General features: G+C 34.8%; 1 protein-coding gene across 1 annotated transcript; it reads right to left on the bottom strand.

The window, feature by feature from the left end:
* Window positions 1-9,930: 9,930 nt before the first annotated feature.
* On the bottom strand, window positions 9,931-13,798 carry LOC140442282 (uncharacterized). The gene is made up of 2 exons (XM_072533357.1): window positions 13,333-13,798; window positions 9,931-13,274 (listed from the first exon to the last, which is right to left on the bottom strand). Exons 1-2 carry the CDS (start codon window positions 13,796-13,798, stop codon window positions 9,931-9,933), a joined length of 3,810 nt encoding a protein of 1,269 aa, XP_072389458.1.
* Between the last annotated feature and the right edge of the window lie 2,036 nt (window positions 13,799-15,834).

Here is a 15,834-nt window from a genome sequence, read left to right as displayed (position 1 = left end):
AAATAGCTGCAACATTCTTGTAAATTTAAAGATTCAACCTTTGATTTGGTTGAAGATTTGCAACCTTTACATTTGAAGATTCTCTTACTTATTCAAATATATTTGTTCGCAAAGTAAAAACTTTTTTCTGCATAGATTCAACTTCAGTATTACAATTTTCATACTGTCGGTGGTTTATTATTATGTAATCCTACGTAGTGTATATGTTTACATATTGTGTTATTTAAAAAGTAATCTAGACACGAACATTGGTAAACGTACACACATATACTGCAGTATTTGCACTGTAATTCACAACAAGAGATGTCGTTTACTTTTGTAACAGTATAAGTGGTATTATCATCACCAAATGTTGATAAAAGCGTTTCATTTTCATTCTGATTTACCTCAAAAGATAATGTTATTGCTTGACGATGTTTTGAAACAATTGCAGAAATGCGTTTAGTATGCTACCTTTAGTTTTTTTATTGTTCTATCAACAACTTTATCTCGAATATATTTTAAAACCGCATGTAAGCCTTTATCTAATCGTTTTACAGTTGTACCTTGCAAATAAAAGTATTTTATTGTCTTGTGCATAGACTCTAGGTACATATTGGTATTAATTCCACATTCTCGCCTATAGCAGACTGCCCAAAGTTTGGAATTAGTAGGTACTATAATTATTCTTAAAATATTTTCCAAACTCTACAGTATCTGGATCTTTATAAAATAAATTTAAAGTGTTAATTAAACTGGTTTGAAATTTTTCTGTCTCTGGAATATATTGCAAATATTTCAAAGTTTTATACACCCACTTTTTTTGTCACTGCTGGATATTTTTGATAAATTTTGTTAACAGGCACGGTCAATGTGCCATGCATAATATAATTGATAACCAGGTTTGCCCATTACTTGCTGCCAAGCGTTGTATACCCCCGTAACGTCAGACATAAAAGTTTTAGGAGTAATTATATGTCCTAGAGCATCCTTAAGTTTTTCAAAAAAAAAGCTTATGTATAAATGTGTCCTGTCGGTTTGTGAACATACATGCACATGGAAACCCCTCGCCAAATTCGTCCACAACCATTAATGTTGTAAGTTCAAAGTTATAACCATTTAAACCATGTGTTTAATCGATGGCAATTATGTTTTCACCAAACTTCTTTAACATATATGTCTGTGATTTATTCATAATTATTAAACAGAAATCATTCTGCTCAAGATCATCATGTTGAATACCCTGCTTTTTATAAAATATGACCGCATTTTTCTCAAAACTTCGTTGTTCTTGCACCCAAATGTCCACACTGACAGCATCATTTCCATTTCTTCTACCATTATCTGATACGCTTATACCATAAAAATTTTTGACCCTCTCATAGCAACCCAATAATAGCATCAGAGAGACTGCAACTACATCTGAACAAAACAAATGAATGGCTTAAACTCTGGAGAATTAGAGTAAACCCCTCAAAATCCACACAAATTACATTCACTCTAAGAAGAGGTACATGTCCACAAGTTAACCTCAATGGACATCCTTTGCCCCAAAAGCATGACGTAAAATACTTAGGTATTCACTTTGACAAACGTCTAACTTGGACCAAACATATATGGACGAAAAGGCTTCAATTGGAAATTTTATACAGAAAACTTTACTGGATGTTGATAAAAAACTCTCACCTATCTATTGACAACAAGCTGCTGATATACAATCCAATAATAAAACCCATTTGGGATTATAGCTCACAGCTCTGGGGTTCAGCTAGAAAATCTAATATATGATAATACAAAGATTTCAATCCAAAACTCTGAGAACAATCGCTTATGCACCTTGGTATATCCAGAATGATGCAATACATAGAGATCTTCAGGTACTAACAGTCTCTGAAGAGTGCAAAAAAACTTCTGAACAATATCAAAACAGGTTGCGGGTGCATCCTAATACCCTGGCACACAATCTTCTCAACAACCAACAAGCGAAGAGATTGAAGCGACATGACCCCTTGGACCTACCTCACCGATCCTGACAGAGCCTACAGCAGTGGGAGTTACGCCTTCAACAGCACCCAGCCATTGTGATCAGTGCCGCTTTTAGTGCTCGCGTATCAGTGTATGTGCGCATCCTACCGGTAAAAAGCCAATTTGTGTCGTGATGATTTGGTCACTGGACCTTACATCTCTCTGTCATGTAATGACAAAAAATTTTACTTATTGTTTTCACTGCAAAACAGATTGTAAAAATCTTAAATGTTAATAAAAAAAAAGAATTTTTTATATTGTATATATCTTTTGTGTCGTGATGATTTGGTCACTGGACCTTACATCTCTCTGTCATGTAAAGACAAAAAATTTTACTTATTGTTTTCACTGCAAAACAGATTGTAAAAATCTTAAATGTTAATAAAAAAAAAATTATATTGTATATATCTTTTTTTGTTAATAGGTGAATTATTTGCACATCAGTTTCAACAATGTGATCTCTATTTTGATCCAGTATCCTGTAAAATATTTTAAATTATAACTGATGTAAAATATGTGCTATTACACACCTATGGTCAGTAGACCGTCAGGTGAATATATGTGCTAGTAACTTACTTAGAAACAGATACTCCTGCTAATAATTTGTTTGCAACTTGGTTTTTATCTATTTTTGATAAATGCAAATGTCGAATTTCATTGTCATGGTGGTAGTGACTTTTGTAATATGTAACCATACATTTTCCATTATTTAGTTGGCTTGATATAATTTGTCTTGTGCAAGAAAACAAGAAAAAATAGTTTTTCTGAACCTTGCATCTTTGGCAACCTTTTTTTGACCTCATCTTGAATAATGTTGCCTGTAATATTGAAAGTATTTAGTAAAACATTTATTATTCAAAACGTTTTATGCATTACATTTCTTATAACTTCTATTACAGTGGTAATAAGACATTTTAACAGTGCCATCATCAGTTTTCCTCAATTTGCATCTTCTTGTCAAAACATATTCTGTTTTTTTATTTATATTCTCCAACCAATCGTCAAACTCTAAAAATATATTTTATTATTGTAATAACACAATTTGTTGTACAAATACTTACCTTTAGAATCATTAAAGGTAATCTCTATCATTTCTATTGCTACGTTGTGTTTGTCCTGTAGGTGTGTGCGTAAATCCGTAATAAATTTAAAAGAAATTGTATATTCAAAACACTTCGAATTAAACACATTTAACTCTGAACTTATTATTTCAGTCAGTTTCTGGTTGTGAACTTTTTTATTATGTCTATTCAAGCATGATTGACTGGAGAGAATTTTTTTACAAATTTTACACATAACAGCCATATTAAAAAAAAAAAGAAAATCGCAGTTCCCTGATTACAATCGATTACAACAGCTTTATTTAAATAGCAATAATTTAAATGGTATTATTATGATTTTTCTTCGCGCCCATGCCAATGTCAATGCGTGCCAGCGTCCTCAATCGGTCTTCGTCGTAACTATTACGGCACGGAGAGCTCTCGATAACCGATCCTCGGTAGCTGCTCCGTCTGCTGAACGCGCCCATTATTGTTTATTGTTTTGATACGAAGTTGCACGAAGTTTGGATTTTGGTTTGGAAATTTGGATAAACATATTACCAAAGAATATAGACGCTTATTAAGCGTCTATATATTCTTTGGTATTAGGCATCAATAGTAAGAATGCACAACAAAGCATTTTAAAAACAATTAATTTAGATCTGACCAAAGCTATTGAAATATGTAAAATGCATGAAGTATCCCAAGCTCAAATAAAAGAAGTTCAGAACAGTTTAGAGAAGGTGAAAATTAAATCAATTGGAAGTAAAGTCAAGCAGGGGCATAATTCAGTCCAAACAGTCAGGGGTGCAAGTTCTTCTAGAGGTGAATTTAACTGCAGACACTGTGGGAGTGTCCATGGACCAAAGAGGTGTCCAGCATATGGAAAAAAGTGTAGAAAGTGTGGTAAATATGGGCATTTTGATAAAGTGTGTTATCATGGTAGGTTAGTAGAGAGGTACAAGTGAAAGAAAGTGAAAATAATGAAGTAGACGATTTTATGATTTCATCAATCACTGTTAATGAAATTAAGAATAAAAATAATAAAGACTGGATGGAAAATTTAAAAAATGAATAAGATTGATATACCTTTTAAAATAGATACAGGGGTACAGGTTAACATTTTACCCAAGGTTTTTGTTGAAAAAGTTTGCAAAATTAATGAATTAAAAGAAACTAAGGTCATACTTGAGACATATGGTGGTTTTAAGATCATTCCTTTGGGTATAATATAACTTGTCTGTAAATATAAAAATATTGATCATTTATTAGATTTTGTTGTTGTAAAGGAAAGATCAACACCTATCTTGGGTTTATGTTATACCATAGAGCTTGATTTAATTAATAAAATTGATAACATAACACTGCATTCTAAAGAAAAATTTGTAGAAATGATAAGGATGTTTTTTCAGGTTTAGGTAAATTTCAGAAAAAATGTAGTTTAAAGCTTAAAGAAAATGCAGTGCCAGTGGCTAGGCCACCTCGTAGAGTTCCACTTACAATCAAGCCTAAACTTAATAATCAACTAATTGATCTTGAAAAGCGAGGAATCATAGCAAAGGTTGATGGTCCTACGCAGTGGCTTAGTAACCTGGTAATTGTTGAGAAAACTGATAAATCATTACGTATCTGCCTAGATCCTCGTGACCTGAACAAGGCATTGGAACGGGAATTTTGTATAATACCTACTGTTGATGAGATTCGTTCAATGTTACAGGGTAAGTCATTTTTTACAGTTCTAGATTTTAAGGAGGGTTTTTACCAAGTAGAACTGAATGAGCAATCCAGTAATTTATGTGCTTTTGGCACTATATTTGGCACATATAAATTTTGCCGCCTGCCATTTGGTCTTAACATAGCACCTGAATACTTCCAGAAATTGAATTCTGAAAATTTTGCAGATATTCCAGGTTGTATAGTCTACTTCGATGATCTATTAATTTGTGGTGAGTCAATAAAAGAGCATAATAATACACTAAATAAGGTGTTAGGGCTAGAGAACTAAATGTGAAATTTAACCCAAACAAAATACAATATTGCGTTGAAAGTGTTAGATACTTGGGTCATATCTTTGATAAAGATGGGATGAGAGCTGACAACAAAAAAGTAGAAGCGATAAGAAGATTGAAGGATCCGGAAAATAAAAAGAAATGACAACAAATTTTGGGAATGGTAAATTATTTAAGAGCATTCATTCCAAACTTGTCAAAAATTTCCACTCCCTTAAGAGAACTCTTAAAAAAAGGAATGCATGGGTATGGACATATAGACATTTTGATGCACTAAATAAATAATTAAAGAAGTAATTATGTCAAGTAGTGTGCTTGCCAATTTCAATGAGAAGTTACCAACCGTGATACAGACTGACAGTAGTAGTAATGGCTTGGGGTGCTATCTCTTACAGAATAACAGACCTGTAGCATATGCATCTAGGGCGCTAACAACAGCAAAGTCAAATATGAGTCAAATTGAAAAGGAGTTCTTGGCAATCCTATATGCATGCAATAAATTTTACAATTTTATCGCCGAGATTACAAAGGATTAGGATAAGATTATCTAAATATGACATAGAGGTAAAATTTAAGCCAGGCAAGTTCATGCATGTGGCAGATTTATTATCGAGGAATTTTATAAAAGATGAAGTGGAGATGATAAATTTATTACAGAAATAGTTCATACTATTAACATGACTGATGAGAAGAGAGAGCAATTTAGGACTGAAGTGGATGCTGATGAGGATCTGAAACTAGTAAAGAAATATTGTATACAAGGGTGGCCCAAAACCTTGTCAAAAGTAAGTGATTCAATTAGGTATTATTATTATATAAGAAATGAACTATATTTACTTGTATTGAAATGTTGCCTATCCTGATCCCCAAACATATTGTAAATCAGGTTGGCTACCATGACGGAAGTAATAAAGAAGTTGTCATTCTGTTCTGCACATGGAGCGGTGTTTTACTTTCTCAAATAATTAATTACACTCATTTAATTATACTCTGCAAGTCTGAAAGTTTATTAAAAAGGTTATGGGCCCAGAGTACATTCCATAACAAGTAAAGTTTTTGTTTAGTGTTCCCAATTTGTGAAAACCGGCAAATAGTGTTATTAGTGACCGTCAATAAAATTAAAAATGGCAGCCCAAAGTTTAAGTAGTGCGAATTCAACCGTGAGTTTGTATCCGCAATTAACATCTACGAATTTTTCGTCCTGGAAATTTAGATTAGGCAATCTTCTAGATGCCAGAGGTGTTAATGTTTTGATTACCACAGAAGTAACTGCAATGCAACTAGCAGCTTTATCAAGAAACGAGCAATCTCAGCATAAAAAGCATGATGCAACAGCGAGATCTATTATTGTCACATGCATTACAGATGAACATTTAGAATATATTCGTGATTGTAAGTCAGCTTTCGAAATGATAAAAAATTTAGAAAAAGTTTTTGAAAAAAAAAGTATTCTTTCTCGTTTATATGTGCGAAAAAAGTTATTAACCTTGAAATATAAACAAGGCACAGAGTTACAAAAGTTTTTCGTTGAGTTCGATTGTTTAATACGTGACCTCGAATCCACTGGAACCACAATAGAAGAAGATGATAAGGTTTGTCACCTGTTGTTAACAATGACAGATACGTTCGACACTGTCATTACTGTATTAGAAACGTCAAATGACAAGTTAACTGTTGACTTTGTTAAAGCAAAATTACTTGATGCATAACTGAAGTTGAAAAATAATGAAAAAGTAAGTGAAGAATCCTCGTTTTATACAAAGCAGGATAATAAAAAACCCCGTTGCTCATTTTGTGGACTTGAAGAGTAAAGGGGCAGCACGGGAACGGGGCCAACTCTTATGGAAATTAACATGGGAAATCGCTAAGGTTCATTCTGCTCGTTTTTGGTTCATTTCGTGGTGGAGGCGCGACGACATATCGGATCGTGACGTGTGAGGTATCGATGAAAAGTGGAGGGGGTAACGAACATGTTAAGATAAAAATCAACCGCAAAGTCGTTGCCAAAACGGCACTAAGCTTTAACGTCCAAACGGCTCAACTTACAACAACGTGCAAGGTATCGATGAAAAAGGGAGGGGGTAACGAATATGTTAAGATAAAAATAAAATGCAAAGACATTGCCAAAACGGCACTAAGCTTGTAACGTCTAAACGACTCAACGTACAACAACGTGCAAGGTATCGATGGAAAGAAGAGGTGGTAATGAATATGCTAAGATAAAAATAAAACGCAAAGACATTGAAAAAACGGTACTAAGCTTGTAACGTCTAAACGGCTTAACGTATAACAATGTGTAAGGTATCGATGAAGAGGGGAGGGGGTAACGAATATGTTAAGATAAAAATAAAACGCAAAGACATTGCCAAAATGGCACTAAGCTTGTAACATCTAAACGGCTCAACGTACAACAATGTGTAAGGTATCGATGGAAAGGGGAGGTGGGATCGAAGATGTTAAAACAAAAAGTGAACGCAAAGACAATGCCAATCGATGAAAAAGGGTAACGAATACGTTAACACAAAAACAAAAAGACATTGCCAAAACGGCACTAAGCTTGTAACGTCTTAACGGCTCAACATATAACAATGTGTGAGGTATCGATGGAAAGGTGAGAACGAATATGTTAAGACAAAAAAACAAAGACAAAGACATTGTCAAAACGGCATTACGTCATATCTCTGTTGTTATTAGCCAGATTACTACGTGTAACACGTTAAATGAAAGGGGAGGTGACGGGAAATATGTTAAGACAAAAAACAAAGACAAAGACAATGCCAAAACGGCATTACGTCATATCTTCGATTCTATTGAATCGATAATGACGTACGAGGGCTCGTTGGAAAGAGGAGGAAACGGGGAGACAAAAAACAAAGACAAAGACATTGTCAAAACGGCACTATATCGGATTTTCATTGCTATTGATTTTAGCATAATAGACATTGAAGGTAAGTGAGGCTAACAGAGAATGACAACATCGCCAACACGGCGCTATATCATATATTGGACCTAGTTGGAATGGGATTCCACGTCTATTACAGTTTATCATCTCGTCACGCCGCCTGTCGGCTACATCTATCCAAACCATCTAGCACACGTCATCGTAAAAAGACACTCCTTCGGCCTATCGCTTCTTCTCTCTCTCTCTCTCTCTCTCTCTCTTTCTCTCTCTCGAAACAATGCGAAACAATGCGAAAGGCGAGGTGTACGATATAACGTGCAACAACGTGTGAGGTATTGACATGACTATTTAAAGAACGTATACCATTCTTACAGTATGGCCAAACCAAAAAACATCCTCAATATAATCTTCTCTGATTAAGTACTACTATACACAGAGCGTGCATTACTATACAGCACTATTATTCGTTATATGCATATCTACGGCAGTTCGAGTAATATAAAAATTATTAAATACAGATGGTGAGTTGCATACTATATTTTATCTGTGACAATTCGGGAGATATAAAAATTATAGAATACAAATGGTGAGTTGCATACTATATTTTATCTAAGACAAGTCAGGTGATATTATGTTTTGTGGGTTGCTATTGTACTTCGGGTCTCTGGTAAGAAATAGCTACATAGACTGTCTGAAAAAATGTTGTATGGATATGGTAAAATAGCGATGGAATGTATGTGTAAAGGGAGGTATAAAAATGATGTAAGCATGCAATGCATGAAAGGTAGTCAATTCGGTTCGAACATAAACTTGCTGAAAAACAGAAAAAATATGTTCATAACATCAGTCACCAACGTGCAGGTACGACTACATCGACTGCCATGTTAGGATGATGGTTAGTAGGAATGAATTATTTTACATTATATGATAATAAATATAATAACAATATACTTAACTTTACTAAGATCAGCTCATGATTTAACTTGGTTTAGTAGACATCTTTTTATTGATTCGATGGACATCTTTTATTTTTATTAATTTTAAAACATCGATACTTTGGTGTTAATTCAATAGCTACTGTTTAGTATTCAAAATGAATTATTAGAGGTTGGTCGATAATTCTAGGTTAGCTAATCTTAAAACTAGGGATTTCTCCGACTTCTGTTTTGTGACAGGCTATCGAAGACTTAAAACTAAATCGAGGAAAGGAGACCATTAAGTTATCGATCGTTTTGCTACGAGGCTTCACGAGCAACGGCTCCGGAGTTAACCAGAACTGCTCATTAATTTGCCAGTGGGCTATGTCAGATATCTTTTATTGGTCTTAACTGAACATCTTTTTAAACTATATACATATGTATGGTTCAACAGACATCTTTTTATGATCTGATAGCCATGTTTTATAATGAACGGTTGCCCGAACACATAACTCTGGAGTTAACCAGAACGGTTCATTAATTCGCCAGTGGTCCATATCGAATATCTTTTAGTGGTCATAACTAAACATCTTTTTTATATGTGCTAATCTTAAGTATCTTAATTTAAAAATAATATATACAAAACTATGATCTAGTAGAATTATCATATTATATAAAAACGATGAATGATGGAAAGGGAGTGAAAAGGAGGTCTGTTCCAGATATATTTAGCATTATGTTAGCTGTAATAAATAAAGTTTTAAAATGACTATATTCAATCAACTAAATATGCTAATCTTAATTATATAAAAATGATGAGTGATATTAAAGGGTGTTTATAGAATATAAACACCCTTAGAAGGGTGAATATAATAATTCAGAGGAATATAATAAAAAAGTGTATGATTCAGATGTATTTATCAATATCGTAGTTGTAATAAATAAAGTAAGTTTTAAAAAATGATACTATGCAATCAGCATCCATCTTAAAGTCAATCAAATAATACATCAAGGATAAATGACTAAATTGAGGACTCAGCGAAATCTTGTTTTGTGTGTTAATCAACATCCATCTCAAGATTATTAATTGAATAATGCCCCCATGGAAGCGTATCATAAGACTCCGGAAGGTGATGTCTTTTATCATCATTAGGGCTTAAGGCAATTTTGCTTTGTGTTATCGTATATACTTGGTGCTTATCTGAACGTATTAGATTCTGTGGGGCCGTCTTTGTTGTATAAGCATCTAAACACTGTACGTAGTCATCAAAAATAATTTTAGTATTTACCACAGATTTCTTTACCCCCTTCGCCTTCTTCGTTACACGATAATTTCGTATAATATTATCAATTTCATCATCCTCATACTCTTGTTCTTTCATGTTTCTCTTTATTTGTTCGATCTCATCACCTGTGATGGCTACTTTTGTAGTGTACAATTTCGATCGAAGACCTATGTAGTCGGTCATAACGCGGCCATTATTGTCATCTTTCATCATACCCAGTACCTTCATATTAACGTGGGGGATGCCGTAAATATTATCTACTGGGTAGTCAGACGTGTCAAAATATTTATAGCAATCGTCTATCATTGCTTCATACGGGTCTTGTTCGCATATCTTTACAATTAGCGAATCTGTATCTGTATAGCAAGTCGAAAAGTTTTCTCCGAACCTGCTAGCTAAATACCCATATTGGAAATCATATATGGTTATTTTAGCTAAATCCAATATACTCATTCCAACATAAATCGGTTTATCTAACCATATTTCCGCTCTATGCATCTCAACAGCAACCAAATTTTCATTAAAGATAGTAGCGTTTTTAAACAGGGGGCTACTTATTCTAGCTTCAGCTCCGTAACGACCCTGCCATTCGGTCAACAATTTAATATCAACGCGCTTGCGTACATTCTCCATGGTCTTACCAAACACGGCATTATTCATTAACTTAAAAAGGTTCTTTTCAAACTCATTCTTTGCCTTTTTTCGAAGATCTGTGTTTAGATCGATGTAACTCTTTAACCATGGAGCCTGCTTGAATTTAAGTACCCTATGAATCTTTTTCAGAACTAAGCCGTGAGTTAATGCTTGCTTTAATGTTCTGTAATGAATTACATATTTTCTTTTGGGGCTTAAGGTGGCCATTAATTTGGTGAGCTCTCGAGGACGTTTTGGAGGAAACATAGTTTTTGGGTTCAAAGATTGGAGGCAGAATGGGATGTCTTTGTGACGATCGTGGAGATGTTGAGGGTATTCTAAATCTACCTCGAGAATGTACCCTTCAGAAGAATCGTCCGGAATACTAAGAACGTCGATGTTAGTATCAGTCCACTCGAAACCACCATAGGGAAGATATTGAGACATTGCCCAACCATACTGGTTATTAACATCAAAGTACATAAGAAACGTTTTCGGTTTAGATGGATCATAGTTGTTGATGTATGGATTGTTGGCTTTCGCACGTCTTTTAGAGCAAACTTGGCTAAGACCACCACGAATGCCACGCTCAACAAACAAATGCATGTCTGGATCTGTTAAAAGCTCCAGTTCCTGTTTTGTGTGCTTAAGCATCGCATCCCACGTATACCCCGGCAAAGTATAATAGTGAGCGGGGTCGAGATTATATGTGGCGAGGCAGCTGGAGCGGAACCGCTCAGAGACGTCGGCAAGAAGAAGGATGTCGGTTTTCATGTAGAGATCTACATAATCCCCAAGAGTGGAACATGAGAATGATGACCAGACTTCTTGAGCTCTACGATAATGCCGACGAGGGCAGGGTTTATCTTTAAGATTATTGTAAAAGGCATCCTGTGGCGGTAGACATGTTTCATTGAAGCGATCAAAAGAATCAATATAATCATATGGCATGATGCCCTTTTTTGTAAGTAGATTAAATTGCTCCTCGGGAAGCGAAGAAAATTGAGATTTGAGGTTAGGATATTTCGGTAAATACGAAGATAGTTTATTAAGATAAGACGCCATGAACCGAAAACTATCGATAAAGCGGAAGTGGATTCGAGCATCATCAATACGTTTTGTAAATGATATATATTTTTCCTTATTTATAGGAAGAAGATCTACAGGTCCTTTTATATGTGAGGCAATATCATTAATAATAAAATGTGCGTCATATCCGGAGAGGTTATGAAATATGACCGGGATAGTGTGAGCATCTTTGTAATTAATGTTACACCCTTCATGAGCCGCACCTCTGTAATTATTTTCTGAAGTGAGATGATCGTGATCCCGTACTTTCTTATCACTGGGGGAGAAGCGCTGCTCGCAGATATGACAACGAGTGGCTGCATGGAAATCACTCTCTTGCTGAGTTGTCATATTTATATCATACGGGCACAAAAACACCGTTGACACTTTCTCAGCAAGCTGATTAAGTTCATCTGCGAACCACTTCATGCAATCCTTTCCTCGATATGAGCTATAAGTTGACAAAGAATCGTCGTACGAGCATTTAAAGAAATAATCAACTGCCGCAGGAATATGTTTTTGATAGGCAGTCTTTTCCGCGCTATGTTCCAGAACACTTTCGAGATCCGCGTAAACGGCGTAGGGGGCTTTAATCTTATTCCTGTAATTCTTAAATCTAAGCATTTTATTACTGTTCTCAGGCATTTTAATGGCAGTATCGTTAATCCTTATACAGTCTTCGGTGTGAGCTTCTAGCTGAACAGCCGATGAAAATGATTGTAAGCATCGATCACAGATAAGATCCAATCGCCCTTTGCAGCATGCTTTATGAATATTTAACTTTTCCTGTGATCGAAAGTAATGGAGGCAGGCATTGCAGAAATATTTTGTTTTCTTTTCTTTGCTTAATTGGTTCGCGAGAAGGCGAGATAGGCTTTTTCTCCAAACGTAATGATATCTAATCGGACCTTGCTCATCATATTTAACTTGAATTAATAGCAAGTTTACATGTTTATCCTTCTTGTTTTTTATTAGGAAGGTTGGGAGGGTCGTAAAATGTTTATCTTTTTTTAGGTAATATACGTTTATTGAAATGTCATTCTGATTTTCAAAATTAGGAATTTGTTTTATGGTCATAGGCCACTGAATTCCCTTGAGCTTTAACACTTGGGAGTAGTGGGGGTATTTTGACACTCTTTGTGGATGCTCAGTAACAGGGTATAAGGCTGATACAACGGCCCATGCAAAGCATGCTTTGTCATCATTCTTAACATTAATACATGCTTCTTTTCTTTTTATTTGAGGAGGAAGTTCGACGTATGAGGATCCTAGTTGCGGTGTAAATTTGTTAATGTTCACCCCCAGGTTAACAACAGCTTTTAGAGCCCATCCGGAATCACGTTCATGGAATTCTTCCAAATCTTTGCTGATGGGTTGCACCACGTTCTTTTCAAACCATTCATCAATATTGCTGTCTATAGATGGCCGAGTTTGAAGTCGTAAAATATTTCGTATCTTTAAGAATCTTATCACCCTGTGTAATTTCGAATTCCCCGCCGAAAGCTGTATTAACTTTAACTGCTTCGTCTTTTTTGAGTGCGTTCTGGATTCTCCGCTTAAACAGGGCTTTGCAATCATCAAGAAAACTGCCGGGGTCCTTGTGTTTCAGGTTTGAGATGACTCCCGTTCTTATTCTCGAGTTGAACGCTGAAGTGGAGTCATCCCATTGTACCCTCTTGTAAGCAGTCTCCGGTCGAGTGTTAAGCCCCGCTCCCTTCTTCTGTTCTGCCTTTAACTGATTTCGCAAAGTTTTAACGTGCCTCATCTGGGCTTCGAGGTGCTGCTTTTCGCCAATCGTCTTTGCTGTTCTCATCTTATTATTAATCATCTTAATCCCTTTTCTACACTCCGTCAGACCTTTTCCGAATTTTTCATAATTATAATCAGTTCTGATTAAGCCTAAGATGGATGATATAAGTGTAATAAGTTTAGCCAACATATTTATATAAAAAAACTAGAATTCAAAATTAAACAAAAAACCCAAAATTCAAAGTTAATTAAAAATCAAAAATTTTCAAAAAGTTATCGAAAACCCAAAAAAGTCCAAAATTTTCAAAAAAAAAATCAAAAAATGTTCAAAATATATCACTCACCAGATCACAAGTCTAAAACACTTACCAGAGCACGTCTGAACGCTAGGAATATCTGAAACAGAATGAAAAAAAAACCTTAATGTGGGGTATTAAATATACTTTTATTCGGACAAAGACTGAATGGTTTATAAAAGGGCTCCTAAAATGTATGGATTTGTGCTTGTTCTTCCATAACAATTACACATAAAAGTGCTGCTTTTAACACATTTATTGAACTTGGATATATTTTTCCCTAATGCTACGAGAGATAAAAGGAAGTATCAGTACTACCAACATAAAAAGATGCAGTACTGCCAACTATGAAATAAAATTTTAGCAGAAATATTGTGGTGATTGACGTAGGTATAGAAAATTATAATTTGATCTTATCATTCTTCATCATTCTATCACAAGGAGTCATGGTTAGGACTTGTAAGAGTTGTCTTCAGGAGTATCCCGATGTCACCTCAAGTGAATTTTGTGATACATTAAAGGAGGTTTAAATGATGATGGAAAGTGGATTCCATATAATTCTTCTTCCTGGTCTAGTTATGAAGATTTTAAAGAATGGCAATTTATTTATGATAGTTGTCAGCTACTTTACGAAAGATGTGTGAATAGAACCGATATATATCGACATATGAAGAATAAACATGACATTAAAAACTATTCAGTTAGATTTGCTTAAATGTTCGACGAGGGAACTCCCACTACGTTCATCACTAACACACTCGATTTTTATTTTAAGTAATACCAACAAGTTTTCATTCATCGAAAAACAGTCAAAGTAGACACATCAGTTGCTCCAGTACGAAACAGTACATTCAGTTAAACTTGATTAAGACATGTATCGAGCAAGAATTTATTCGAGCCAACTACGCAGGCGTGTGTTTACCGGCTAGTTTAATCTTTCATGAAGTTGCCAGGAAGTATGGGATAACAACAAAAGTGGTAGCAGGTACAAAGGTCTACTTAAATGGAATTGTAATTACGCCACATTTCTGGAATGAACATAATGGGATAGTATTCGATCCAACAGATGCAATTATAAAGCACTATCTGCCTCATCAAATAGAATTTACGATGAAAAAAGGAATGTTTATGTGTAAAAGCGGCGAAACAGAAAAAATGGTTGATATTTATTGTGATTTTAAGAAAAGCAAATCGACGATAGCATATTTTAAAGAAACTCCGGCATGTCTACTGAAAAGACGAGAAAATATTTTTATTACTGTAGCAAAGATACTTAAAAAATAAAATATAACTCGATTCTTAACAATAATATAGGTAACAGCGAATGCTTTTGGCTGACATAGGTAGAACTGATACCCTATACAGGTGTGACCAGAAAGAGGTGTAATTTAAATATTGCATCACTAATAAATGTCCTCCGGAGGCGTGTCAGCCGGGAGCTGACAGCCGTGCCGGACGTATCAAGGAATTTGGATATCGGTCAAAATACTTGGGAATTTCAAGTTTGGCCAAATCCAAATTTCTAATTGATTCGATGCAGGGAAATTCCACTTTCGCTACGTAAAACAAAGGATTTGTTTTACATAAAAGCGGGTAGATTTTCTCTCATCGATCAGTCGAGCTTGCCTCTTCTACTGTAGACCTAGTCGGTGCTATTATTGTACCTACTAAGTTATTGTTTTATTTCTGATTTCCTATATACCATTTTTATTTTAGCATTATTGTATATTCAGACCTTTTCAGGTTAGAATATTACATTGATCTATATTTATTCATGTACTGATTGTTTGATATTTTATTTGATTATTTTGATTGTTTATTTTTCTTGTATTTTGTGTCTAAGTTGTTCTTCCGTAAGTTAAGAACACTTAGAAATATTTATCTTGCTTTTTCTATTTTATATTTTGATTTGTACTTTCTCTAAGTAGTT

Source organism: Diabrotica undecimpunctata, chromosome 5, assembly GCF_040954645.1.
Source record: "Diabrotica undecimpunctata isolate CICGRU chromosome 5, icDiaUnde3, whole genome shotgun sequence".
NCBI lineage: Eukaryota > Metazoa > Arthropoda > Insecta > Coleoptera > Chrysomelidae > Diabrotica > Diabrotica undecimpunctata.
Note: the sequence above shows the minus strand (reverse complement) of the source record. Positions and strands in the feature narration are given on the sequence as shown.

Bases quoted from the DNA above. Each gene is read 5' to 3' on its own strand.
- LOC140442282 (XM_072533357.1), bottom strand. From the start codon at position 13,798: ATGTTGGCTAAACTTATTACACTTATATCATCCATCTTAGGCTTAATC. The intron at 13,275-13,332 runs GTGATAAGATTC...GGCCATCTATAG, and splicing joins GGAATTCGAAATTACACAGG to ACAGCAATATTGATGAATGG.